The sequence below is a fragment of the Ursus maritimus genome, unplaced genomic scaffold (genome assembly GCF_017311325.1).
Source record: "Ursus maritimus isolate PB19 unplaced genomic scaffold, ASM1731132v1 scaffold_3, whole genome shotgun sequence".
Taxonomy (NCBI): Eukaryota; Metazoa; Chordata; class Mammalia; order Carnivora; family Ursidae; genus Ursus; species Ursus maritimus.
Window position 1 is genome coordinate 93,472,204 of NW_024425563.1, and position 26,661 is coordinate 93,498,864.

Genomic DNA, 26,661 nt, shown 5'->3' on the forward strand with positions numbered 1-26,661 from the left:
TTCACCACGGTTTTTTAGTTTCTCTTTTTCTAGACCTAAGGGATAATGGGACACTGGCTATTTGCGTCAGCCCTGGAGCGCAGAGGAAGGAGAAGGCTTGATCTTTGTCCTCTGGCTAATAGAGGCTATTGCCAGAGAGCCAGGAGCATGTGAGCCAGAGGGTTACCACTCTGAACCGGGGCTGTCTCATGGCTTAGGCCCTTCTAGCTCTCCAGAGATCAAGCGTGATTGCCTCTGATGATGTGGCCTAACCCTGGGGACCTCCCCTCCGCATAGTCACTCTCATGGAGCATTACCACGACCTGAGGACTTCATGGAATAGGAACATCATTTCAGAACATTGTTCAGTTCACCATAAGTCTGACTGACAATAATATCAACTATGTCTATAATAATCGAGGCACACATTCTGTGGATATGTTCATTTCTAAAATCTCTCCATGTCTGTCTTTCTTCCTTCTATCCCACTTCTGTGTTTCAAGTTTTCCTGTCTCAGTCTTCCTGCCTCTTATCTACTTCTTTCGTCTCTTGTCCTTTTCTCTTTCCAGAGTACCCTGGCTTGTCTGATTTTTCCTCAGAATAATCTGGAACCATCACAAGATCCCACAGCTACTTGGCTCCCCACCCAAGTCCCTAAGCTTCCATACTATAGGAATTTACCTTCTTGGCCCACCAATTCCTCCGCCCCATCTTGGAAAGCCACCATCTAAGAGTTTCATTCCAAAATCAAAATCTGAAAAACAGCCTCTTGGCAGTCCTCAGATGAAACCTATCCAAATAAGGACCTTTGGTTTTGCATGGGCTCACCAGGCGTTCATGGGACTTTACAAATGCTGCACTTCCCTCAAACAGGGAAGTTTGGTTCTTTAGCTGGGCTCCAGTCAGGCTCCGTTCATTTTCTTTTGTGTCCCTGTTTCATGCCACCTTCCCATCAAGAAAAGCCAGGCGGGGGGCGCCTGGGTAGCGCAGTCGTTAAGCGTCTGCCTTTGGCTTAGGGCGTGATCCTGGTGTTCCGGGATCGAGTCCCACGTCGGGCTCCTCCGCTGGGAGCCTGCTTCTTCCTCTCCCACTCCCCCTGCTGTGTTCCCTCTCGCGTTGGCTGTCTCTGTCAAATAAATAAATAAAATCTTTAAAAAAAAAAAAAGAAAAGCCTGGCGGTTACAGAATCAGACCCTGATCCTACATATTGGTCTGTATGGTACAGAGCAGAGTCGTGCAGTGTTTATTTTCTTGGGGTTTAAAAAAAAAGTTCCCCCTATTTCCTCTCTCATGAATGACTGTGAATGTAGCAAACTGACACAAAAAATAGATTGCCCACTCTGGGGGTTTTTTCTTGTAGTGGTTTGTTTTACAGTCATGCTTTTGTGATGACATTGCTGCAGCCATGAGTGAATCTGAATGTCTTGACTATCTTGTCCGTAGGTGAATGTCCTATACTCCATAATTCCCAGCCAGTAAGCCAGCTTCCTTCCTTGAGGCCTGAACATCATCACTACCCAACAATCGATGAGCCTCTTCCACCAAGTAAGCTTTAGTTTTTAAAATCTCTGTCTTAATTCTTCCTATCAAGTCTAAACAGGTCAGTATGAACTTGTGTGTACACATCCAAACTCTTCCCCAATTCCATACCTTATACTATTTTTAAAATTTTATATATATATGGCACCTGCTATAAAAATAGGTGTTTTTAACTAATGATTTCAGTATGTGATCTCAAAGAGATAATCTAGTACCTTCAGTTCCCCTCAACTTCTGAAACAGAATTTCTTTACGAGACTTGACTAGGCCTTGCAAACTGTACATGACCTCACAGTCCCAAATTTTACTATTTTATATTTAGAAGTTCGCAGGTCAAGGTGGAATAGTCCTGTTGTTCCCCATTGGCCCTGTTATATCACAGGCACTTCTATCTAATAAAACATTCAAGCCATCGGGACGCAAGGACTTGCGTTTTCTTTGCTATAACTTCCATCTATAGGTGACAGCCTATTTCTTCTGCAGTTCTTAGGGACTTCCAGAAAAAAGTATCATCTTAGGGATGGTATTCCGTATCATTTTCTCCTGACAACTGTGTAACTAATCATTATTAAACTAGTCATTTGAACTTGGGGAAATCATTTAATATCTCAGAGACTCAGTTTTCTTATTTGTAAAGTAAAGCCTTAATTTTCTCATTAGCTAAATGCTAGATCAGACTAGGTAGTCCCTAGATACCATTCCAGCCTTAACAGTATAATACTACGATATAACACATTTCTTAGAAGGAACTGATACCCTGGGCATTATACATTCACTTAGTGTCATATACGTTCATGAATAATTCTAGAACATCTCTGTTTTGGCTTAGGCTCGTTTCTCAAGCAAAGATAACCTCTAAGATTTGATAAATTTTACAACAGCGAAATCTTGCCAGGATACAAGGAATCGATGTTTCTTTGACATTATACATTCATTTATGGGTAGTCCACAAATGACTAGTAAAATTTCAGTGTCACTACACTTTCTACTTAGCACATACGTAAAAAATATCTATAACATGTTCTCTCCAGGAAAGGAACGCTTTCCCCACAACAACAACAAAAAACCTATCAATTCATTTGTGTATGAATTGACTTCCAATCCATGCAAGAGTAAAAACTAGTTATACATACAGACCTTGTAAATAATTGAATATAAGTCTGTTTTAAATACTTTATGTAAGCTGTTTTTTAACAATGAAAACAGATTTCTCCAGTTGGGTTTCAACTCTCTGTTCATCCAACACTGAAAAATATGACAAAAGTTGGCAGTGAAGCCTAACAACAGAATTTTCTTGAGAGTCATTCATTTAACAAATATTCATTAAATGCTTGCTCTGTGAAGCCCTGTTTGAGGTAAACAAAACAGACAAAGATCCCTGCCCGCAGGGAGCATACAGTCTAGCTCGGCAGAGACCCACACACAATAAAAAGAGTGAACAAGGCAATAGTGTTCCATGTTAGGCGGTGAGAGGTGCTACGGGGAAACAAGCGGAGCGCGACAGCAGGGTTTGGAGGGCGGGGTGATGGCTGCTTCACCGTTTTAAATAAAGCGATCAGGGAGGCTTCATTGAGAGGCACATTGGAAGCTGGGCTTGGAGGAGGTAAGAGGGTCATCCGTGGGGAGCAAGAGCTTCCTGAGAAAAGAGAACAGCCTGCCTGGTGGGTCCGAGGAACAGCCTGGAGACCCGGGGGTGTGGAGCAGGGAGACAGCAGTGGCTGATAAGGTCAGGGACATATCAGGGACCCAGATCACACTGGGCCCTGTAGACCCCTTACGAGCTTCAGCTTTTCCTCTGGATGAAAGGGGAGCATTGTAGGTTTAGAGCAGAGAAGTGACTTTCTCTGACTTAGGTTTTGGAAGGTTTCCTGTGGTTGCTCTGTTGGCATTAAATTTTGAGGAGGAAGGACAGAAGCATGAAACCCAACATAGGGTTAATGCTGTGGCCCAGGTGAGAGGCACTGGTGGCCAGGGCCAGGGTGGGAGCAGCGGAGGCGGGGAGAAGTAGTCGCATTCTAGACATCTATTCCGGAGGTAGGTTTGCTGACAGACAGAGGTAGGAATCAAGAATGATCTCGAGAATTTTAACCTGGAAGGATGGAATTGCCTTCGATGGGGATGGAAAAGGAAGGCTGCAGATAGAGCAGGTTTTGCTGGGAAAGATCTGGAGCTTGATTTTGACCATGGTGCGTTGGAGATGTCATCTAGGTAGTGATGTCAAGGAGGCCGTTGGATGTGTGACTGAAGTTCAAGAGAAAGGTCTAGACAACAAACATGGTATTGCATTTGTTAAAGTAAAAAGATAAAGGGGGAATAATTCTACAGGCTTTTGTTAGTATAGTAACTAACGATGATACATTATCAAGCTCTACATTGTTCCTAGACTTCATGGAGAAGGTAGAATTTTGTATTTGCTAAGTCTTGCAGTCACAACTGAATTGCCCTAACTTACCTCAGCATCATAAAGGTAATGGCTGGCAGGAATCTGTCTAGGCAACACAGCGCCATGTCCCTCAGGACGTGCTGAGGCCTGAAGTTCTGTTTGGAAATTCTTTCTTTACACAATATGTGGAAGTCAATTCTTTACAGAGCAACCCAGAAAACATGCTTATAATCTCTAAGTACACTTAGCTATTACTTTCTGCATATTTACAAGAATTTAGCATTATGCATTTATAATTAGCACTAGTAGATATTTAATAGATTGATAGAAGGGCCTGTCTGGCTGGCTTGCCATCCTTTTCCACGAGAGATTTGGAAATACGGAAACTTGTAGAGAGAATTGTTATTACCACTGCACTGCACCATTCTCTAGTGTTTTCCTTGGAGAATTTATGAGACTGGAGCTATGTCTTTGAAGGAGCCCTTTCTTCCCTGTGGGAACCTGGAGGGTGGGGGCATTAGTTTCTCAGCAATGTGCCCATGGGACCTGGCATAGTTTTTTGTTCATAGGGATTGCTGAGAGGAGTTTGTTCAACTGAACCAGATACCACAATACTCTTCAAAGATTAATGTTCATTCTTTGTTGAATGACAGTCATGTTGAGTTCAGGAAAAAAAAAATTGTCCGGTTGCTCCTAGTTTGGGAATCCCTGACATTTCAGAATTTTTGGATCAAGATTACTTACCTAGTAGTTACACGTATACACAGTTTCATCAGTGAGCTATTTAACATTGACAACTAACGGTTGAGCTGAATTATCTAGTAGTCAATTTTAATCAACACCTTTAGAATATATTTATACAATCTGACTACATTTTTTCCTTCAGTCTGTCTTAGACAACGTAGATTTGGTGTGTTCTGGTATCTTGGTTTCCATTGGGCATTATTTGGCAATTCCTCAGGTAAATGTCAGACATAAGCCATACATAAAACCATTAATATACCAAATATATTGGGGTTTTTTTCATTTAAAAAAAATTGAGAGTTGCTATGTCATTACCTGAATGATAATTTTTCAATAGAATTATTAATATCTGACCTACTCCCAAAAGCTATGGATTTTCTTACTTAAAAGGCTGAATAGTTTTTCCTCCATTTGCAGTCATTTTTGCTTTTTCTTCCTTAGTCTAACGCATTTTTCAGCATAACTTTCTCATGAAGCTGTTATTTCCACCACGTTTTCACATTTGGACTCTCAAAGCTTTGCCCATTGCTATACAGCAGACATTGCTCTTCCGTGTGAAGCTCAGATACGTACGTATTACTTCCAGCTCTCCCGGTGTGGAGGACTTCTCCACCCCACCCCACCGCACCCCTCCACGCACTACGTAGTGTATCAGCCATGCTTCCACGTTTAGTTTGTTGGTTTTGAAATCTGAGCGGTAAAGGGATTTATCTTTGTCTTGAGCTCCCTCTACTGTTCGTGATGGTTCTTTATCCACAAAGCCGTATTTAAAAGCTTGATGCGTGTTAATAGTTGTTACTGGGTTTGTTTTGTTTTGCCAAGAGATATTTGGCAGCCGCAGGTGGGTTGGAAAGGCTCTGTAAACTCACAACTTACCAAAAGGATGGTTTGAAGGGATCAAATCCTTCCATTCTTCCTCAAGAGGAATGGTAATCCATTAAAGTTGCGAAGTATTGGATAGAGGTCATCTAAAGTTTCAGGTACAGTATCTTAGAACTGTAGATAAAAGCGGTTTTTTAATATGACAGCCATCATCCCCTCACCGACTAGTCGGTGTCTCTCAGATTTAGCAAAGAAAGGATTCTCTGGCATCAGACTGTCAGTTCTCACTGGAGGATGTTTCCAGTCTTCCAGCTGTAATTTGAGTAGCCAGCAAGATTGACAGGATGGAAATTGTTAAAGGAAGAAATAAACACCAGACTTTCTCTTTAGAAAATAGTAGAATTGTAACATAGGTCATGTTGGAGGAACCACAGTGACTGCTCAAGGGAAGCTGAGTCCAATAGGCTCCTAGTCCCTCAGAAGTCATGGCGGGTGCCGTGGGCAGTGTGTGGCCTCCAGCAGGTAGCCAACGGGGAGTTCTACCTCCAGAGGACCTGGCAGTGGTATCTGTTGCCCATGAATCAGTAGTTTGTCCTTGATTTTTCTTTTTGCCTCCTTATTACACACCAGACTGGGAAGCTCGCATTGACAGCCACGGCCGGGTCTTTTATGTGGACCACGTGAACCGCACGACCACCTGGCAGCGTCCGACCGCAGCAGCCACCCCTGATGGGATGCGGAGATCGGGGTCCATCCAGCAGATGGAGCAACTCAACAGGCGGTTGGTGATCAGCATATGCAGGGAACCCCTGTGAACCACTGGGAAAGGACAATGGCAGCCAGAGAAACCCCCTTACACTTTGGTGCTCAGATTGTGTGAGGAAACTGGGAAGTAATTACATATCTCAGGAAACCTATTTATAGTGGGTACTTGGAAAGCTAGATTGAGAATTTGGTGACAGGACAAAAACTAAGCCTGAGTGTCATTTAAAGATGGAGAATCCTCTGAACTTCTTGATGGCAGGTGTTCTTAACCGAGGGCCCCTCGACCACCCTCTTCCCCAGGTATTCACTGAGGGTGCCATTGTTTCATGAACCCTCCAGAAATTGTATGCACATTTTTCTGTCAGACGGGTCCATATCTGTCATGAGATTCTCAAAGGGGCCCAGAACTCAAAAACCTGAAAACATTCCAAGGCTGGGTTCCATAGAATTCTAAAAGCTGCCTGGAGAAAAAAACAGTGCCATCACTGTATTCACGTCTACCCTGGTCCCCTAATTGCTATATACTCAGTAATTCCTAAAAAGCTTTCCTCTTAGAAGAAAAACATGTTCAAAAACGGTTTTTGAGAATTGTTTTGTCTAAAAACTAAACCCTTACTAGTGAAATTGTAAAGATGCCATTTTGGTTTTTAACCTGCAAATGAGACCCTAAATAGCATTTCTCTCATGCTGTAAGCTAGCATGACCATCATTTCCGACCTCCTGCTTCTTTATGGCCAAGATGGCAGCCTTGGGATACTTCAAGTAGCCAGGACCACAAACTGCAGGCTTGAATTCAGCTGAATCCACATGCCATCTCATTAGGATAAGATAAAGGAAAAGTTGAGAGGAACTATACAGAATTAGCAACTGGAAATTAACGGGATCAGCCAGGAAACTTAAGTGGACAATTTAGTCTTATGAAAAATACACGGAAGCAACAAATTGAAGTTGTGGTTACTATTGCACACAGAGGAGCTTACTTAGGTGAAAATCCCCAGGATTCTGTTACTGCTTTAGCATCTTGGAAAACATTCACTTTTCCACTCTTTCTCCATCAGTAGCCAAGCGTTTAAAGCCATTAATGAGAACCGTGAAGGATTTTCATTGGCAGTACATTTCTCTACAGTCATTCCCACGGAAAGAAAACACATTACCGAACTCGTGATAACCAGCTTTATTAGATAAGAATGCACCAAAAATCCACAGGAGAGCCCTTCCGTGGTGATTACGACAAAACTCCTGTAAATAAAAACGTGGCGGACACAGCAAAAGCTCATTTTACGTAGAGACCAGAGTGAGATCCCATAGGCAGAAAGAGCCTCTGGGTCTGTCCTGCCAGAGCAGAGAAGCTGAACTCGAGGAGCAGGCTGAGAAGTAGGGAGAGCATCCCCAGGCTATCATCCGTGGGAGGTACGGTTCCAGCACTAGAAGAAAACAATACATTGAAGCAGGAGGGAGCACCTTGACCTAGGACATAAAAATCCATAAAAGCTCATCATGTTTAGGTTGTATAATATAAAAATTAGGCCAAATCCATCCTGAATCAGGCCTCTAGAGAAGTTTTGCAGGCTTTAATGTGTACATTCCCGTGCCCCCCAGTGGAGCTAAACACACTGGGAGAGGCGGCCAGACTTTGGAGAACAGTAAGTGGTACTTCCTGCATGCATCTGGACAGATAAAAAGAAAAGGAATTTGGCGGCTTGAGAAAGTACTTATTTCTTGTGGAAAAACCTACTTAGGAAAGGCCAGATAACCTTAAGATAAGTATCCCAGCTCATCAGCCCTTATCTGAACCTAATACGTTCAAGCATGGTGAGTTTTTCAGTGATTCGGCGCGATAAGGCAGCCACAGAAAGTATACTGCCAGTCTTTTCTCCACCACGGATGTGATCTCTCACGGGGGGTCGTTTTTTGATAACCTTCGGTTGGTTATCAGGAGGAATTTACAACAATCGCTGTCTCACAGCAAAACAAATATTTCTCAGGGTTGCAAGGTGTAGGGAAGGAACACCCTTCTTTCTCCCCTTCTAAGATCTTTGGCTGACTTAACAATTAAATCGACATAAGAATGATGAACAGGAGAAAAGCAGATTTAATTTCGTATGTATGGAAGCTCGCAGAAACGTGAGACTCAAAGAAATGACCAAAAGCAGACAGCTTTGATACCTTTTAGACAAAGAAACATCTTTTGTGCGTGAAGAATTGACAAGACAAACAGGTTTGGGTAGTAAATTAGCGAAGACGAATAAGGTTTGCTTACACAGCCTTCTTGACCCTGATTCCCTATCCCTGGCGATAAGGACGACTACCACCGTCCAGGTGCAGAAAGAGTACCCTTCACATGGGGAACTCACTTCCTGCCCTCAGGAGAACAGAGGAGGGTCAGCATGTCCTTGTGCACTGGTTGTTTTTTAAGTAACTTGAATTCAAAATAATCAGCATGCCAGAATGGCGTATTTTGAGGTGGCCTGCCCTGGACCCCATCAAAGGAGTTTCCCTGGACTCCTGACTGCGTGATTAGGAAAGTCAAATGTTTGTGCAGGGAAACGTACGCTGAGAAATGCGGAGGGCACAAAGTGGCCTATGGTGACCACGTTCAACCTCGGCCACTCCCCAAATGCAGCACACCCTTCCTGGCCTTTATGGCTTGACCATGCGCTCCTACTGCAGAGACGTCCCTCACTGCCTGCCTGTCACGTGGTCACATCTCCACTCTGCTAAGGTCCAGGAGAATGTCCTGTGGTCCCCAAAATCCTCCCAGAACCCTCCACAGAGAGCTGGTGGTCGTCTCTTCTACAGCCCTGTGACTGAAACCTTCTGCCTTGTCCTGCTGGGGGCCCCTCCCGGTGCCTGGTGTGGTGCCAGCGTCTAACAGGACTCAGTGTAAGACAGTTTCTCTAATGAATTCTTACACTTTCAGAATGTTCTGAATTAACTCAATTTACCCTCACAGATATTTATGGAACAAGCAGAAAATACAAATATGTATTCTCACTTTAAATAATCAACTGAAGTTTGGTTTTTTAGTTATTTGGATAAAATTTTTCTAATATATATATATATATATAATGCTACTACCCCAGGGTTTACCTTTTTAAAAAATCTTGTCTTGAATTTCCATGTACATGCATAGGCCTCGCATAGCTAGGATGATAATATATAGTTAGTTTTATATTCTCTTCTCACTTCCCACGCTATAAGCATTTCCATATCACTACAGAGCCTCAGAGTATCATTTAAATGATTGTCTAGTATTCCAATGAACGCATTGTACTTTAGTTAACTTCATTTGCCATTCTGCTGGGTGTTTTCCTGACTTTTCATCACTATTCTGGATAAGGCTAAAGACCCTGTTAAATATTAGTATTGTCTCGTAGTAGTGTTTCCTTGGGGTTACGTCCTCAAAAGAGCAGGCCACGGGAGATCACTATGGTTTTGGTATTTGGTATCAATGCCTAATGTTTTCTAAAGTGTTTCTGTGGGCTCACTCTGCCAGCAACAATGGCTTCACTTCCACCCCATCTTTTGGTGTGGCTTTGTTGACCGAAGAGGTACTCCTGGTACTTTGGTTCTTACATTTCACTTCTTACAGGGAGGGTCAACTTTTGTTTCCATAAGATTTTCTTTTACCAATTGTAGCTCCTCCCATGAGAACTGTATGGTCTTGGGCTTTGTGAGGTTGGTTTTTGTTTGGTTTGGCTCAATTTTGGAAGGTTTTTTTCTTGTTTGGTTTGGTGTGTTCCTGTGTGTGTATTCATTTATAAATGAGATATTCCAGCTGACTTTCTTACCAATTTCCATAAATTCTTTACATAATATAAAATGTGGCCTTTTTCTGGAAAAGAAAAGGGGGGGGAAGGAGGACATGGAAGGATAATTCCTGATGAAATGTGAGAGAACCTGCTTTCTGACTTCCTCTCTCATCTTGAAAACAGAGCGAGCTTCTGAGGCTGCGATCCTGCCCTCGCTGAGTGACCTGTCCACAAACTGCTGTGTGTCCTGCTGTCCCCAAACTGTCCTTGCACTTCAGCAAAGACCAGGGCTAGGGTGTGGCACCTGGGATTTGAGGCTGTTGGCTCAGTAAGGCACAAGGCAACCAAAGTCCAACTGAGGACACAGCAGGTTGTGAAATTACTGACACTTTCATCATCAAATAAGACTGCATTGACTCATAGAAGTTCTCTTCTATGGCCACTGCACTTCGGGAAGGAAAAGTGAGGCTACAACTTTATATTTGTCTGAGCCCTGTTCTAATATCTATTGCAGAGTAACAAACCACCCAAACTTGGGGGCATAAAACAATGATAATTTATTGTTTCCATCATTGTTATTATATATCAGTTTTATTTCTCATGGTTGACTGGGTTCAGTGAAGCTGTTCTCTCTTGGGGTATTGTCTTGTGGTTGTAGTCAGAGGATGGCTGGGGCTGGTGACCCACATATCTGGAGGTTGTTGCTGGCTGTGACTGTCAGCCAAAACACCTACCCGTGGACTTCCCACGTGGCCTCACCACATGGCCACTGCAAACCGTCACTTATATTATCCTCAATTAGTCAAGGCAGCGACAAGACCTTCCCAGGTTCAAGGGAAGGGAACATTGATTCTACCTCTTAATAGATGAGTAATTATGTTCTAGGAGAGCACGTAGGACTAAAAATATTGTTGAGCCACTTTTGGAAAATGCAGCTTGCCATGAGTCATTTAGGGGATCCCTCTGACAGCAGCTCCCTTGGTCTGTGGCTGTCCCATTCCTCCCCTGGTCAAGGTTACACACTTAGGCAGCTTCTCACTGGGCCACTCCATCCCTCCCGCCATGGTGGCGCTCCCTGATGGGGCAGGTGGCAGACAGCCGTCCTTCACCTTCCCCATAACCTCCAGACCACAGACGTGTTGACGTGGTCAATAAACATGGGTATTTCTCTATATAATTCTTTGCTCATTCCTGCCCCCTCCATGTTTTCTTATTAGAAGCCTTCTCAGGAATGCCTCACCGTAACGGCTGCAGGCAAAGATGTCTCCTGACATGTGTCGGGAGTGAGTGGCTGAGCCTCTCTAGATAAAATACAACTTAAAGAAAGCAACCAGTGATTCTTAAACCGAGATGTAAGTAATGCTACCTGAAAGACTTCTTAGAAATGCAGATTTCAATTTTGCTTCAATTTCTGGGATTATAACAATCGCCCAGCTGATTCTCTTGCAAGTGGTCTAGAGACCACACTTGTGAAAACAAAAATTCATTTTTGAGGTCAAAGAAAGAGGTCTCTGGTCTTCAGAAACCCTGCCACAGCAGACCTTGTCTGTAATGATATGGCCCCCTTGCCCCATGTTGGACTGCATCTGGAGACCTGGGTATTCACTGCTCTCCTGACCTCTCACTCTCCTCCTCCTCTTTACACCTCTTCTTCCACGCCCGTATCTCTCTCCTGGGCACAAGACTCATACAGCAACATTCCTCTGCCTGTTGCCACTTGCATGAAATCAGCGACCTCCCAGTCAACATGTCCAAATCCACACCAAAATCTCCCCCCCGCCCCGCCTGTCCTCCTGCGTGCCCCTTTTCAGTGTGGGCTCCTTCACTTACCTTCACGATTGTCTCCTCCTTCAACCTCCGCATCCAGACAGGCCTCAAGTGTCATTGAGGCTACATGTAAAATTACTCAAAGTCGGCTGCGAAGTCTTTTTTTTTAATGTTTTTTTTTATTATGTTATGTTAGTCACCATACAGTACATCCCTGGTTTCTGATGTAAAGTTCGATGATTCATTAGTTGCGTATAACACCCAGTGCACCATGCAATACGTGCCCTCCTTACTACCCATCACCGGCCTATCCCATTCCCCCACCCCCCTCCCCTCTGAAGCCCTCAGTTTGTTTCTCAGAGTCCACAGTCTCTCATGGTTCATTCCCCCTTCTGATTACCCCCCCTTTCTTTATCCCTTTCTTCCCCTACTGATCTTCCTAGTTCTTATGTTCCATAGATGAGAGACATCATATGATAATTGTCTTTCTCTGCTTGACTTATTTCACTTAGCGAAGTCTCTCTTGAATTCAGCTCCTTCTCCCGTTCCTGCTGTGCCTTGAGGAAAAGGGAAGCTGAATCCTGGTCATATGCCTCGGTAGGCTGAGACATTAGGCAAAAGAGAAGTCATGTGGGGGAGGAGAAGGAGGCTGCTTGGACGGAGGGAAGTAGAGCAAAGAGGAAGGACACAGCTGGGCAGCTGCCTATAAAATACAGCGTAAATAGGCCGAGCGGGCTCTCAGAGGCAGGGAGGTTTAGGGAATGTCTGTTTTTTGTGGGCAGAGACAGGAGATCTTACTGTCCCTGCCGTGGGTGGGCATTCCCCTCCCCCCACAGCATGCTCGCCATCCCTGCGTGTGTCCAGGTCTTTAACGACTTCCAGCCTAGACTACAGCAGTGGTTGGTTCCCAACTGCTCTCCCCAATTCATGCTCTCTTCCTCCAGGACATTCCCCATCTAGGTGGAAGTCATGGTTCTCAAAGTTGGTCCCTGGACCAGCAGCATCAGCCTCACCTGGGAACTAGTTAGAAATGCAAATCCTTGCCTCCGCCCTCCCCAGACCTCCTGAATCTGAGAAATTCTGGGAGTGGGGCCCCGCTGTCTGTGTTTCCCCGGGTTCCTGTGATTCTGCTCCAGTTCGAGTTGGAGAAGCCATGCCTAGAGAATAACATTCGAACTGGGCCATGGGCACCCTGGCAGTGCTCCCTGCCTCCCCTTCCGCTGGTCCCCTCCCGCTGCCCAAGGCCCACACATCCTGGTTCCACCACCCAGCTTCTTCTGTGCATGTCATTCTACATTCTCTCCCAGCAAGGTCCCCAAAGGGTTCATACTGATTCAAAATATATGCGTCTAGGTGTTTCTTCGTCTGTGTCTTACGCTTCAGGACAGCTGTTTGACATTGTTAGTGTCATGGCTTACATGCCATTTCCTCTTTGTTCTACCTCCACGGTGTGTGTTCAGAGCGTAATACCCTATTCTCGTCCTGACTTGGATCTGAAAGTCCAGCCCAGAGCCTGGGCATATTGGACGAGTTAGTAAATATTTAGTAGGTAACTGGGAAGGTGACTGACTGGCCGGCTGACCGGCTGCGTCCTCAACATGGGAGGAAAAATAAAATGAGTCTTCAAATCAGCAGGAAACATTCATTTGTTGGCCAGTGTGCTTTTAGTATGTAATATTTCCACGGTTCCTGCCAGTGGTATCAGTTACCTGTCAGATACAAAGAAGTGAGTAGAACTATTCTCTGGTTTGTGGACTCATTACAATAATGGAGAAGTGATTTGATATCTTAGTTGTAACATTTTAAGTTATTTCCCAAACGATTATTTTAGACTTAGTCTCGTTTAGTTTAATGCCAGGCAGGGGCTGTTTTTTGTGACTAGTTATTCATGTTAATGGGTAAAAGTCACCATACTTGACACTTCCCACAGTTTACAAAGCAGAAAGTCCAATCATCTGGACAGACTTGCCTTGCCAATTGTTTTGGTATCTTGCGGGAATTTTAAGCATTTATTTACAATTCTTTACAGATTTCTCCAGTTACCTGATTCAGAGTGTCAGCCCCCAACAAGCCAAGAAGCGAAGGTTAACTCCTGTCTTTCCGTTTTGTGATGCAAAGGTACCAAAATATTCAGCGAACCATCGCAACAGAGAGGCCCGAAGAAGATTCTGGAAGCCAAAGTTGTGAGCCGGTCCCGGCAGGAGGCAGTGGAGGAGGCGGTGGGAGCGACTCAGAGGCTGAATCTTCTCAGTCAAGCTTAGGTATGGGAGGAAGGGACCTGCGTCTCCTGGGATGGCATCCGGAGGCAGTGTGACAGTGTGACATCCGCCCCTGCCTTGGGGGATGGCACCGTGCACTGGGTCCTGGGGAGAAGAGCAGTGGAATGGGGGAGGCCAGTCAGGGTGGAGGGAAAAGAGGCTTGGTGCCAGCAGTGAGAAACAGACAGGAGTTTCCCACCAGGAACATAAAGGAGATGTGAATTCGCAGTAAGAAAACTCCTTCTTGTGCATCGAGGCCATTGTTTCAGTGGCCTAATCATTTCCTGTTGAGTGAATGTATGTGTCGGTGTCCTGAGAATTTTCCACTTATAAATAAAACATGCAATGAAAATTCAGTCTACTTCAAAGAAGCTATCTGACAAGATTGGAATAATTATTTGTGTGCATTTAGAATAAAACACAATTCCCCCTTGAGGAAGCAACCTGGGAGTAAAGAGGTTTTCCGGTGAGCTTGCCTTCTGCACTCTGCCCCCGAGACTGTTTTCCTAGTACTGTAGGCCAGGCATCGGCCAGGGGTCTGCTTTTCATTTCTTTGAAACTGCCTGAGTGGAACTCAGACGAGAATATTCAGAAGGCCGAGAAGACTGGCTTCAGCTTTTTATACCTGTAATGGCATAAGATTATCGCAGTGACATCCTAAACCACTTTCTCTTGACTTGGGTTGAATGATGGCACTTTGGAAGCTTGGGGAACAGTGAGGGCTAGCAAGCAGGACTACCAGCTCTGCCAGCGCTCCCCGCTCCCTACTGCAGTGCAGATCGGTGGGTTTTCGTGTGCATACACAGTCCCACCAACAATACGTGAGCTGGACTGACTGGTTTAGGTTTTTCTATTTATTCATTTCTGTGACCTCTGAGAGAGATGTGGTCAAGTGGTCGAGTAATTAAAAGCAAGAGGAAAAAAGGAACAGAAAATTTCTTTCTGAGTTTGGTGTTGGATCCCTTTGCATTTGCTATGTAACAAACTATCCCAAAACATAGCAGCTTAAACTCCCAGCCTTGCATTTATCCCACAGGTGAGCAATTGCATTTGCTGCGGGGCTCACGCATGCGTCCTTAGTCAGCTACCCAGTCAGCTGCGGGCTGGGGGGCCTGACACGGTCTCAGCTGGCCTGGCTTGTCCCTGCTCCCCGGAGCTTCTCATCTTGTACCAGACTAGCCCAAGCGTGTTCTCCCAGTGGTGGCAGGGTTCTAAGAGAGTGTGGGAACACAAAGACTTCTTGCAGCCCTGGCTTACAAGCTCTGCCAAGTCCTGTTACTTAAAGCAAGGCACAGGCTAGCTGAGTTCCACGAGGGGAGAAGTACAGAGCCTCGTGCAGATGGGTGTGGATACAGGGAGGGGAAGAATTGTGCTGCTTTCTGCAAACAGCCGTAACTATGCTTAGCAACTCATCAAAGCAATAAGAGAACCATCATTGTCATAAAAGGGACAAGATGTTTGAGGACTTGAGCCTAACTGAAGTGATGCTGGAGCGCTCCTAGGAGATAATGACTCTTAACTGGCACCCACACAAAGTGATATGACATCGGGTCCCTATCACGGTGACACCTGGTCAGATCACTATTCAGAACAACAGTCTGCTCCAGCTGTCCGGTCAAAGCTTATGCAGTGCTGGTGTAGAGAGAGAAGTGCTGTATTTGAAATGACTTTTTTTTCCAATGCATCCTCTGCTTTGCTTTACTTTTTCCAGATCTGAGGAGAGAAGGGTCACTTTCTCCAGTGAATTCACAGAAAATCACCTTGTTGCTGCAGTCCCCAGCGGTGAAGTTCATCACCAACCCCGAGTTCTTCACTGTGCTGCACGCCAATTACGTGAGTGTTCCAGAACACAGAGGGAGCCCACCTGGCTTCCATCAAAACTCAAAACACTCCTTTGCCAAGGTGTTTAATAGATTAAAAAGGGTGGCATTTTAACCGGGCAAGATTGAAAAAACAAAAACCAAACCACTCAGGCCACTCTTTTTACTATCTGGGAGTCTCCCAAAAAGGAGAAAAGCTGGATTTGGCAACGCTGTTGCTTCTTCGTGTTTTTGTGAGGCTCAAATGCGTTAATATCCGTGAAAGTCATTTGGAAACAAATACACGTTTCTATCATTGTTAAAATTTTAAAGGAACAAGATGATGAAGTCAACAGATTCCCCTCAGCCTGAAGCATTTTATAAAATCACTTTCATTAAAGAAATTTTAAAATAGATTTCTCCTAGATAAAGATCTCGTTTTCCCTTTAATGAAATTAGTTGTTCAAGTACGAAGCTTAAGGTAAATTTCGTATTTTTACATGTATAGGGTTTTTTTTTTTTTGTATTTTTAAGAAAGCGATGACTTGCTATCACTATATTTATTAATTCATTTGACAAACATTATCGGTAGACAGATGCGGATCTAGGTGCTGGCATCACAGAGACAGTGTGACGCCTGAACAGCACGAGCTCCCCAATTTATGGAGCCACAGACATATACAAAGACCACTCTGACGGGACGGGACAGGGCCCCACCTCAGGGAGGAACGGAATGCTCTGCAAACACAGGACATGCAGCATAGGGGAGCATCCCCGAGGAGGAGGCTGCTGGATTGACCGGGAAGTGGGTGGGCAGAAGCTCCTGGAGAGGGAGAAAGGACACAGCTGTGAAGGGGCTTGGGGTTGGGTCTCTGAGGGTGGGATGGGATGACAGGCAAAGGTGGGAAGAGGGGCTGGAGAAAAAGTAGCCAAACTCGGGGTAAGTCAAGAAAAGGAGCCCAGCTGTACTTCAGAAGGCGGCAGCCCCAGGAGCAGCCCCAGGAGCAGCCCTAGGCATTTGCGTTACAGGCTCCGGTGGTTGATTAAACGTCTTCTCCGTTAGAAGCGCAAAGACTGAGGGGCTACCGGGCTAGGGGCTGACCCAAGCTCACAAGTGAGAGACGATCGAGGCCCACCGTAAGGAAGGGGCTGGCAGTATGGAAAGGGGGACTACTGTGATGGAGGCAGGCAAGGGTGAGGACTCAAGAGAGTCTGAGTCCCTTCCGCTTTGGGCACCTGAGGGAGGGGTGTCTGCATTAGCAGGTGCAATTATTTGATTTGGTGACAGAGGCTGTGGCTGGGGAGGAGACCAGTGTTTAGCAGTTTATATTTGAGAAGCCTCGGGGACATCCATTATTAGACCCAGAGCGGCTGCCCACTGGTGCAGGGGTGAGTCACGAAGGGGGACAAGGATGCCAGATGTTGATGCCCTCAAGCACTGGGCACCAGGTGGCCCTGGCCAGGAAGAGCCACTGCGCCAGCCTGCTCTGGCCGCAAGCAGTGTTTGCTTTCACCACATGCGTATCAGCCCTGGTACCGTAAAATCATCATTTGGCACAATTGGAAACTCCTGAAACATTTTCCTTTCCTCTCATCTCCAACCCCTCCACACACAAAAGTTGGTGACAGACCTCTGAAGACCAGCCTTAAATCCCCGGGGACCCTAAATCAATCCTCCTTGTTACAGACACATAAGCGGAGCAAGTGAGGACTGGTGCAGGCAGAGAAGGAAAGGGGGAGAAGAGAGAGGAGCAATGTTCCCAGTAACAGAGGGAGACTCAAGAGACCCCAGCCTAGCGCCAACTGGGGAGGAGGGGAAGAGGAGCCTTTGCGATGCACCCAGAGTGTGACGGTATCCAAGGCTGAGGAAATACCTGTACAGATCAAAGAGATCCATGTGTGTTTACAGTGCATATATAATTTCTGAGCAAGATCTGCCCTTCTGAGACTTCCCTCTCGATGCTCACGATAAATCACTGCGTTAGCAATCAGCTTAACATTACGTTAAGGCGCTCAAGGTGTACTTGGTCTGTATTTTTCCTACCTCCCCCCCCAAAATACCCTATCCCAATCCGCCCTGACCCCCTCTCAGGGTGCCTACCGAGTCTTCACCAGTAGCACCTGCTTAAAGCACATGATTCTGAAAGTCCGGCGGGACGCCCGCAATTTCGAGCGCTACCAGCACAACCGCGACTTGGTGAATTTCATCAACATGTTTGCAGACACGCGGCTGGAACTGCCCCGGGGCTGGGAGATCAAAACAGATCAGCAGGGAAAGGTGAGTGGGACTGACGTGTGGCCTTTCATCCAACGGGCTCTTTATCTGAAGAAGACCCATGAGAAAGTGAGGGGGGCAATGAGTGAGGACAGGAAAGTCTGTGTCTCAGAGACGTGCCATCAGCCACCAGGAGGAAGAGAGGGGTAACTATTCACAGAAGTGTTTCCATCCTGTGTATCCCTGGCCTCTTGCCCACTGATACCAATAACATCCACACCAACTTGAGATCTTGCTAGATGTCCCCTGGAGGGCAAAATCATGCCCGGTCGAGAACTACTGCCTACGTGTTTGGAAATGGAAACCAGAGTCTGTTCAATGACCTTTCTATTGTTCTGCCTCCTTAGACAGCCAACTCTCAGGGAATGAAATTATTAGTTAAGTGGGAATGACATTATTAGATTACTTGTTGTGATTTTCCTAATAATCCTTCAGTTCTCATTAAAACAGCCTGGCGAACGGGCAAGGTATATTGAGCCTCTATGATGTTCCTGGCTTGCATTTTGCCTTTGTGTGACCATAGCCAAACTGATCTTGCCCCGGGATCCTTTAGAAGCCTAGCTGAGTTTGCTACGGCAAACGTGTTCTTTCTTCATCACCACCAGGCACATAATGTGTTTACAGGACAGGCCGCACAGTTTATTAAAGAATTGTCTCTGTGTAATCTTTTTTATGATCTGTGGTAGAGAGAATCCTTCCCTCTTTTAGGGTCAAAAAATCAGATATTTTGTCGGTAGACATATCTCAGTGGGCACCTGCATTACACAGGTCCTATCTTCTGTGACATTGAATGTGCCACAGTTCCCCAAAGCGGGCTGATAGGACACCACTGTCCCCTGGGAACCACAAATTCCTCCCCACAAACCCCTTAGCATGTCTCGGTACCTGGACTGTCCGAAGTGTGTGGAGAAGGACTGTGCACTAACTCCAGTCTGTGAGTTCGATCTGTCTGTGTGACCAGCTCCTGTGTAGCTGATGAATTGGAAGAGGGGCTGGGGTGAGGGGCGTGCTTTGTATAGTAGAAAAGTCTCCAGAGCCAGAATCTGCTCCCGAGGCCCTTCGCTTTTACCGGATGTGTCCTCCACTTGGAGAATGACAGTGATTTATGCTCTGAGGACTTGGGGTTGTGTGTTAGGGTGGGAAATAAATCCTGAGCCAGAACAGAAAGAAAATCTCATCAGAGGTGGGCTGCACATGCCTCATCTCAGTGGTCTGTCGTGGCCGTATTTACATTTATTACTTAACTCGGTTGCCAAGAGTATGAATCAATGAACAGAGAGGGTCATCGTGGTTTATTATGCAAATAGCACGCTAATGCAAACACCTTGCTTTAGCCTCAGGTCTCTATAATGCCGTAAGTGCGTGCCCCTTTCGCACCAGGATGCAAACAGCCGGAGGCCCAGCAGAATGCCAGGGAACCCCCCCTCCCCCTGCAATGCCGTCATCCCTGTTCCTCCAGGGAACATCACTCTAGCAAAGAAGCGCGGTAGCTGAGACTGGCACCAAGAATTTTCATCATTTTGAAATGTATACTAAGGGATTTCTGGCAAAACATTTTCTCCCAATTCCGTTTGGTGAGATGGTATCATATACAAGAAAGAAGAAAGTCTGAATCTGAAATGAGAGGACTTGAGTTCTGCTTTCAGTTAGGATGCAGACCAGCTCTGTGACTAAATACACACACATAAAACGGTCTAATTCCTTATTGAGCACACACGGACTCAGGGTTGGCACACAAAATTCCTAAGAAGCATACCAGGTACTGAATTGGGGGGGGTAGCCTTAAATGAGAAATGTGTTATCACAATCCATAGAATAGAGAGGAACAATGGAGGATAGTGGGGAAAATAGTGGAGAACGTGTTCAAGGACCACCCCATCCCATTCTAAACACGTGACCGTGCGCAAGTCCCTTTACCGCGCGGAGCCCCACTTTGTTCATCCTAAGGCAGCAGTAATTATTATTGCCTTGATGAGTTTATAGCCAGTAGTAAAGAGTAAATAAGTGAATGTGGGAATCCGTGATAATACGGCAGATTAGTAATACCTGCTGTCCTTCCTCTTGATGCTGTGGGAATTATCCACACAAACAACATCAGACTGGCAACTGGGGAAAATACAAGAATACCTCATTGCTAACGCCCATCGATGATGGGGGACTAGGTTGAGAAAACCATTTTTGGACTATATCCTACAGACTCACCCCTCTGACTTGGAAAGAATGTTTTACACGGGAGCCTGGGCTTTAGGAACACCACTCACTGAAAAATCGGGTGATAATAGCTCTCTATGCAAAAGCCATCTTCCTGGATGGCCAGAGAAGGTTCCAGAATGCCACATCACCTAAGAAGTTTCCTCACTCTAGCCAATCTGCTTCTTGCTTTATTGACACGTGCAAAGACGAGCCTTTGTTTTTAGTGTATACCGTGGTAGGAATAGAAGGCCCAGGGCTAGCTGCTTGATGTCTTCGAATGCGTGATCATCCCCACAAAGGGGGACAGCTCTGAGAGTTGCACCGCTTCAGGAGGATGGAGCGAAGGGCCAAATGGCATCTGACTCATCTGTTGTCTTGGGAGTCTGAGAAAGGAGGTCACAGCCTTCTCCCAACTTCAGTAGAGATTGGATGTGGACCTTAAGTGGGTTTCAGGCCTGAGTGAGGGGGGAGGCTTGTTATCCAGAGAGGGGGTGGGGCTGCAGGGGGGGGACAGCATGAGGCGGAGGCAACCTCTACTAAGGAATGAACACACAACAGCAAAATAAAAAGGAGCCTATGAAGACGTACTACTATATGAAGGAAACAGAACCTTTATCTGAGAAAAAAAATATAATCTTCTTCAGAAAACAGAAAAATGTAAAAGGTACCTGCTTATCATACACAAGATGGTTTAGGAGCCCATGATTTCTGTTGAGCAAGAAGCAGCCACAAACAGAACAAAAGCTGAGAAGAAGAAGATGTCAGAAAACAGAACTACCATACGATCTGGTGATCCCACTTCTGAGTGTATATCCAAAGGAATTGAAATCAAAACCTCAAAGACATACCTGCATTCCTATGTTCCTTGAAGCGTTATTCACAATAACCAGAATATGGAAACAACCTAAACGTCCACTGCCAGATGAATGGGTAAAGAAAACGTGGTCTATAAGAAGGGAGGTGGGGGTTGTTAAACAGGTGGTGGGGATTAAGGAGCGAGCCCTGGGTGAGGTATGGGAGTCCTGAATCACAATACTGTACCCCCGAACTAGTAGACTATAAGTTAACTAACTGGAATTATAATAAAAACTTTAAAAAAGATGTGTTTGTAAACTTGCGTGTAGAAGCGTACGGGAATAGAGCTGCTCTTAATGAAAGTGCACAGTGTCTTTCCAGTAACCTCTTCTTTCATTAAGACGTTAGTGTTAAACAGGTATTGGTGAGGATGTGGAGAAAGGGGAACCCTCTTGCACTGTTGGCGGGAATGCAAACTGGTACAGCCACTCTGGAGAACAGTGTGGAGATTCCTCAAGAAGTTAAAAATAGAACTACCCAGCAATCCAGCTATTGCGCTACTAGGTATTTACCCAAAGAACACAGAAATACTAAATGAAAGGGATACACGCACCCTGATGTTTATAGCAGCATTATCCACAATAGCCAAATTACGGAAACAGCCCAAGTGTCCGTCGACTGATGAACAGATAAGGAAGATGAGGTGTATGCAATGGAATATTACCAACCATAAAAAGGAATGAAATCTTGGCATTTGCAAGGATGTGGATGGAGCTAGAGTGTATTATGCTAAGCAAAATAAGTCAGTCAGAGAAAGACAAATATCCTATGATTTCACTCATATGTGGAATTTAAGAAACAAAATGAAGAAGCAAAGGGGGAAAAAGAGAGAGGTAAACCAAGAAATAGACTCTTAACTATAGAGAACAAACTGATGGTTACTAGAAGGGAAGTGAGTGGGGGGACAGGGGAAATAGGAGATGGGGATTATCAAGTGAACTTGCGATGAGCCCCAGGTGTTGTATGAAAGCGTCGAAACACTATATTGTACACCTGAAATTAACATTACACTGTGTCTTAACTCACTGGAATTCAAAAACTTATTAAAAAAAGAAAATGAGGTATATACATATAATGGAACAGTATTCAACCTTAAATGAAGGAAATTCTGGCACTTTCTACAGTGCGGATGAACCTGGAGGACATGATGCTCGGTGAAGTCAACCAGTCACGGAGAGACAAACACTGCATGATTCCCCTTGCGCGAAGTATCTGAAATAGGCTCAGAGTAACAGAGCAGAATGGTGGTTGGCAGGGCGGGGGCAGGAGGAAATGGGGGGCTCAAGGGGTGCAGTTTCGGTTATACAGGATGAGTAAGTTCGAGAGAGCTGCTACCCAGCATTGTGTCAACAGCACTGTTCTATACTGTGCCCTTAATACCGTACAACGAAAATTTTGTTAGAGAATAAGTCTCACATTACATGCTCTTCTACAATTTTTTTAAGAGAAAAAGTGGGCTGAAAATAAGCGTTTTAAGATTACAAGGGAAAACAAAATGTAATAGCGTAGGAATAAAACAGAACTGATGCTTATATACAATGAAATCACTGAGAGAAAACATGGAAACAACCCCCAAAGTGAGAGAAGAAACCAGTTGGCAAACAGTGAGGGATAAGGTTAAAACAAAAAAAAAGTAAAAACCAAAAAGAGCATATCTCACTTTCACTTTCTCAGCCAGGCCTACCCTCACCACTCAATTTAATACCAAAAGCACCCAAGATCCCCAACCCATGGGCTCCACCATGAAAGTTATATATTTGTTAGGTTTACTGTTTTGTCTGTTTCTCCTAACAGAAATCCATGCTCTTTGAGAGCAGAGATCTTTGCTCATTGATGGGAACCCCCAGGGCTTAGAATATTGCTGGCATATAATTAGGGCCCAATTAAAATCTCTGTTGGATGAATGACTTACAGATGTACTGAAAGAAGAAACCAGAATAATAGGGACAACAGCAAAAATTAAATTCTAAATATAAAAATTAAATTATTAAATATTGAAAATAAAACTTTGTGCTCTAAAATAAATTGTTCAGGTAGGCAGATTAATTGGGCTCACTGAGTTATAGTAAAATTAATTAAAATTCTATATGTATACATACTCTAGAATGTCTTTAAATGGAGATTTTTAAAATCTTAACAATATATAGACATGATAATATGAAAGTTACCTTAAAAAGAACAAAAATCAGACAAGCTTAAAATTTTCCATCCATGAAACTCAACTCTAGAAATCCACAGAACAAGGAGTACAGGTTATTGGTGAGAAAATATTACAGCCCCAAAATTCTATATCCAGACAAATGGGTGTCATTCAAGTGTGAAAATACTAGAAAAACAACCTTACGTGCAGGATTTCAGAGCTCACTGTACTCTTTTGCCTGTCCAAAGAAAACACCAAAAGCCATTCTCCAGATGGCTCACAAATGAAGCAAAACAGGAAATCAATAATGGGGAAGTCATAGTATAAAAGGACTATGGTGGTGGCTATTTAAATCAATCAAATATATGAATATAAATGTAAATAATTGCTGTTAAAATGCTTTAAAATATTTTGGAAAAGACTTAATAAAATATGGGAAAATATTATAAGAAAAATGGAATAATTGTATAAGAACTATCTGAATCATATTCCTAGCCTAGAATAAAATAGACAAGAAGGAGGGAAGAGGGCCAATGAACAGGGCAAGGAAAGTTGTGCTAAGTTCCTGGTTGAGTGTAAGGGGAGTCCAATTGTGTAATTTGAAAAACAAAGGCTAAATATAGTTATTTGATCAACTTATCAGGCAACTACTTGTGCCATTGAAAGCAAGATTTTTCTGTTTCAAATTCCTACAAAAATAAAATCAAGCAAAATACAAATTACAAAGCAAAATATCCCAAAAATCCACCAGGAAGCAAAGAAATTGGAAATAATAAAAATAAAATAACAAAAGTCCAGCCAAGTATAATAGTTATAGTGGTAGGTGGAATTAGGATAAACTTATGTACCAAAAGGAAAACACTTTCAGATTTGGTAACAAACAGATCCAGCTTATTAAAAGACATACCCAAGAAATGATTCAGAGAGTTTAAAAAATAAAAGATTAAATATTAATAGAATGTGAAACCATAACAAGAAAATCAGTGGTGGTATATTAATATCATAGAAAGGAGAGTTCAAATTCAGGACCATTAAATGCAGTCAAAGTAAGATTTTATATAAATCAAAGGCACATCTAAAATAAAAATACAATAATTATCTATCTTATGAGCCAAATAGCATCATATCACATAAAGAAAATTAAAAGAGAAATACAAAAGGAAATGAAATAAATGCATTGTAGAAAATGAATTTTATTTCTATTAGTTTGATAGACAAAATAAGTCAGAATTTGAATAATATAATTTTGTATTAATGGAAATATATTCTTTTGTTAAAAATAGAGCTTACATAGACCTTAATTACATACAATTTTTATTTGTCAATTATACCTCAATGAGGGTGGAAAGAATAGAGGTTACATGAGTGGGTAAACAAAATGTGGTATTACCCACACAATGGAAGATTATGCATCCTTAAAAAGCAGTGAAATTCTGACACATGCTACAGCATGGATGTCCCTTGAAAACGTCATGCTAAGTTAAATAAGTCAGAAACAATAGGACAAATATTTTATCTCACATGCGGTATCCAAAAATAATCAAATTCATAGAGACAGAAAGAATAGAGGTTCCCAGGGCCTGGGGAAAGGAGGGAATGAGGAGTTGGTGTTTAATGAGTACAGAGTTTCAGTTTGAGAAGATAAAAAATTTCAGAGATGAATAGTGGTGATGGTTGCATGACAATGAGAATGTATTTAAACACAACCATGAAAAACAATTTGCCAATTGAAGATTCAAAACAATGCTCTTCATGACTATTGGGTTTTAAATAAATTCGAGACCTAGAAACCATTGAGAAATTATTGAAAATGCATGTGACCCATATTTAAATAAACATGTGATATACAAAGACTGTACTCAAAAGATTAGCACATTGGTTTTCATTACCAAACAAGAAAAAAAATTAAAATATAAGCTTTCAAATTAATAACTTAGCAAAGGTTAAAAAGCAACAGTAATTAAAGCAAAAATTTATTTCAAAATTTATTTGAAAATAAAAACCCAGAAGTGTGTGAACTGGAAAACAACATAAGAAATAAATGTGACACTTGTTTTAGAAGAGAAGTAAATCAATCTAAAGAAAATAGTAAATAGGGGCACCTGGGTGGCTCAGTCGTTAAGCGTCTGCCTTTGGCTTAGGTCATGATCCCAGGGTCCTGGGATCGAGCCCCGCATCGGGCTCCCTCTCCCACTCCCCCTGCTTGTGTTCCCTCTCTCGCTGTGTCTTTCTCTGTCAAATAAATAAAATCTTTTTAAAAAATAGTAAATAAAATCAAGAAATGAGTTATGAGAGATGCAGGGAAATTTTAAAAAGAAAATGCATATATAGTTATATAAAAGTTTGAAATCAAGGTTAGAAAATCTAGAAGAAATGGACAATTTTAAAGTATATATATGTGATTTAAAGACTGACTTGAGAAATATAAAAAATTGAATGGACTTAACGGAATAAGTTGGGAAATGCAACAATGAATTACTTGCCTGGTCCCAGGTATCTTTATAATCTATTCCAGAATGTAGGAAAAAATACAAACAGCATAGTTCATTTTTTGAAGCAATCATATCTTTGCTAATGAAACCAGACAAAAAGCAAAAATCGCTGGCACAAATTTCAATAAATTCACACCATGGAGTACTGATTACTCAGCAGTAAAGAAAGAACAAACTGCTGGTACAACTTGGATGAAGCTTAAGGGAATTGTGCTGAGTGAAAAAAACCAATCCTGAAAGGTCACATAGTGTGTGGTTCCATTTATAGAATATTCTGGAAATGACAAAATTACAGAAAAGAGAATGAATCAGTGATTGGCGGGGATCAGGGGTGGGAGGGATGGAGGAATAAGGGAAGGAGGTGGGTAGGACACAAAGGGGCAACATAAGGAATCCTTGTGGTGAGAGAACCATTCAATATCTTGACCGTGGTGGATATGTGAACCTACATGGGTGATAAAATTGCTTGAAATTAAACACACACACACACACACACACACACACACACACACACACAGATGAATACAAGTTAAAGTAGGGAAATCTGATTTAAAAAAAAAAAAACTGTAGGCAAAACTCACCTGAGTTCCAAAAAGCTCATATTAAAAAGTAAAGCTGAAGGTTGCCTGGGTGGTTCAGTTGGTTGAATGACCAACTCTTGGTTTCGGCTCAGGTCTGAGTGGCTCAGTCGGTTAAACCTCTGACTCTTGATTATGGCTCAGGTCATGGTCTCAGGATCAAGCCTACTTAAAAGACTCTCTCTCTCTCCCTCTCCTTCTGCCCCCTTTTCCCCCCACTCACTTATACACACGCACAAGCTCTCTCTAGAAAAAAAAAAAGAAGTTGAATTAGACACTATATTAAAAGAATGACCCACCACAATCAAATAGGTTTTCTC

At 43.4% G+C, this 26,661-nt stretch overlaps 1 protein-coding gene across 1 annotated transcript in view; it reads left to right on the forward strand.

Annotated features, from left to right (window-relative positions):
- HECW1 (HECT, C2 and WW domain containing E3 ubiquitin protein ligase 1) overlaps nt 1-26,661 on the forward strand; it is a 229,670-nt gene that overhangs the window by 131,309 nt on the left and 71,700 nt on the right. Inside the window, exons 9-13 of the mRNA XM_040644429.1 lie at nt 1,423-1,524; nt 6,098-6,248; nt 13,870-14,012; nt 15,721-15,842; nt 17,901-18,086. Coding sequence (XP_040500363.1) covers nt 1,423-1,524; nt 6,098-6,248; nt 13,870-14,012; nt 15,721-15,842; nt 17,901-18,086 — 704 coding nt within the window. The remainder of the gene's footprint in view (nt 1-1,422; nt 1,525-6,097; nt 6,249-13,869; nt 14,013-15,720; nt 15,843-17,900; nt 18,087-26,661) is intronic.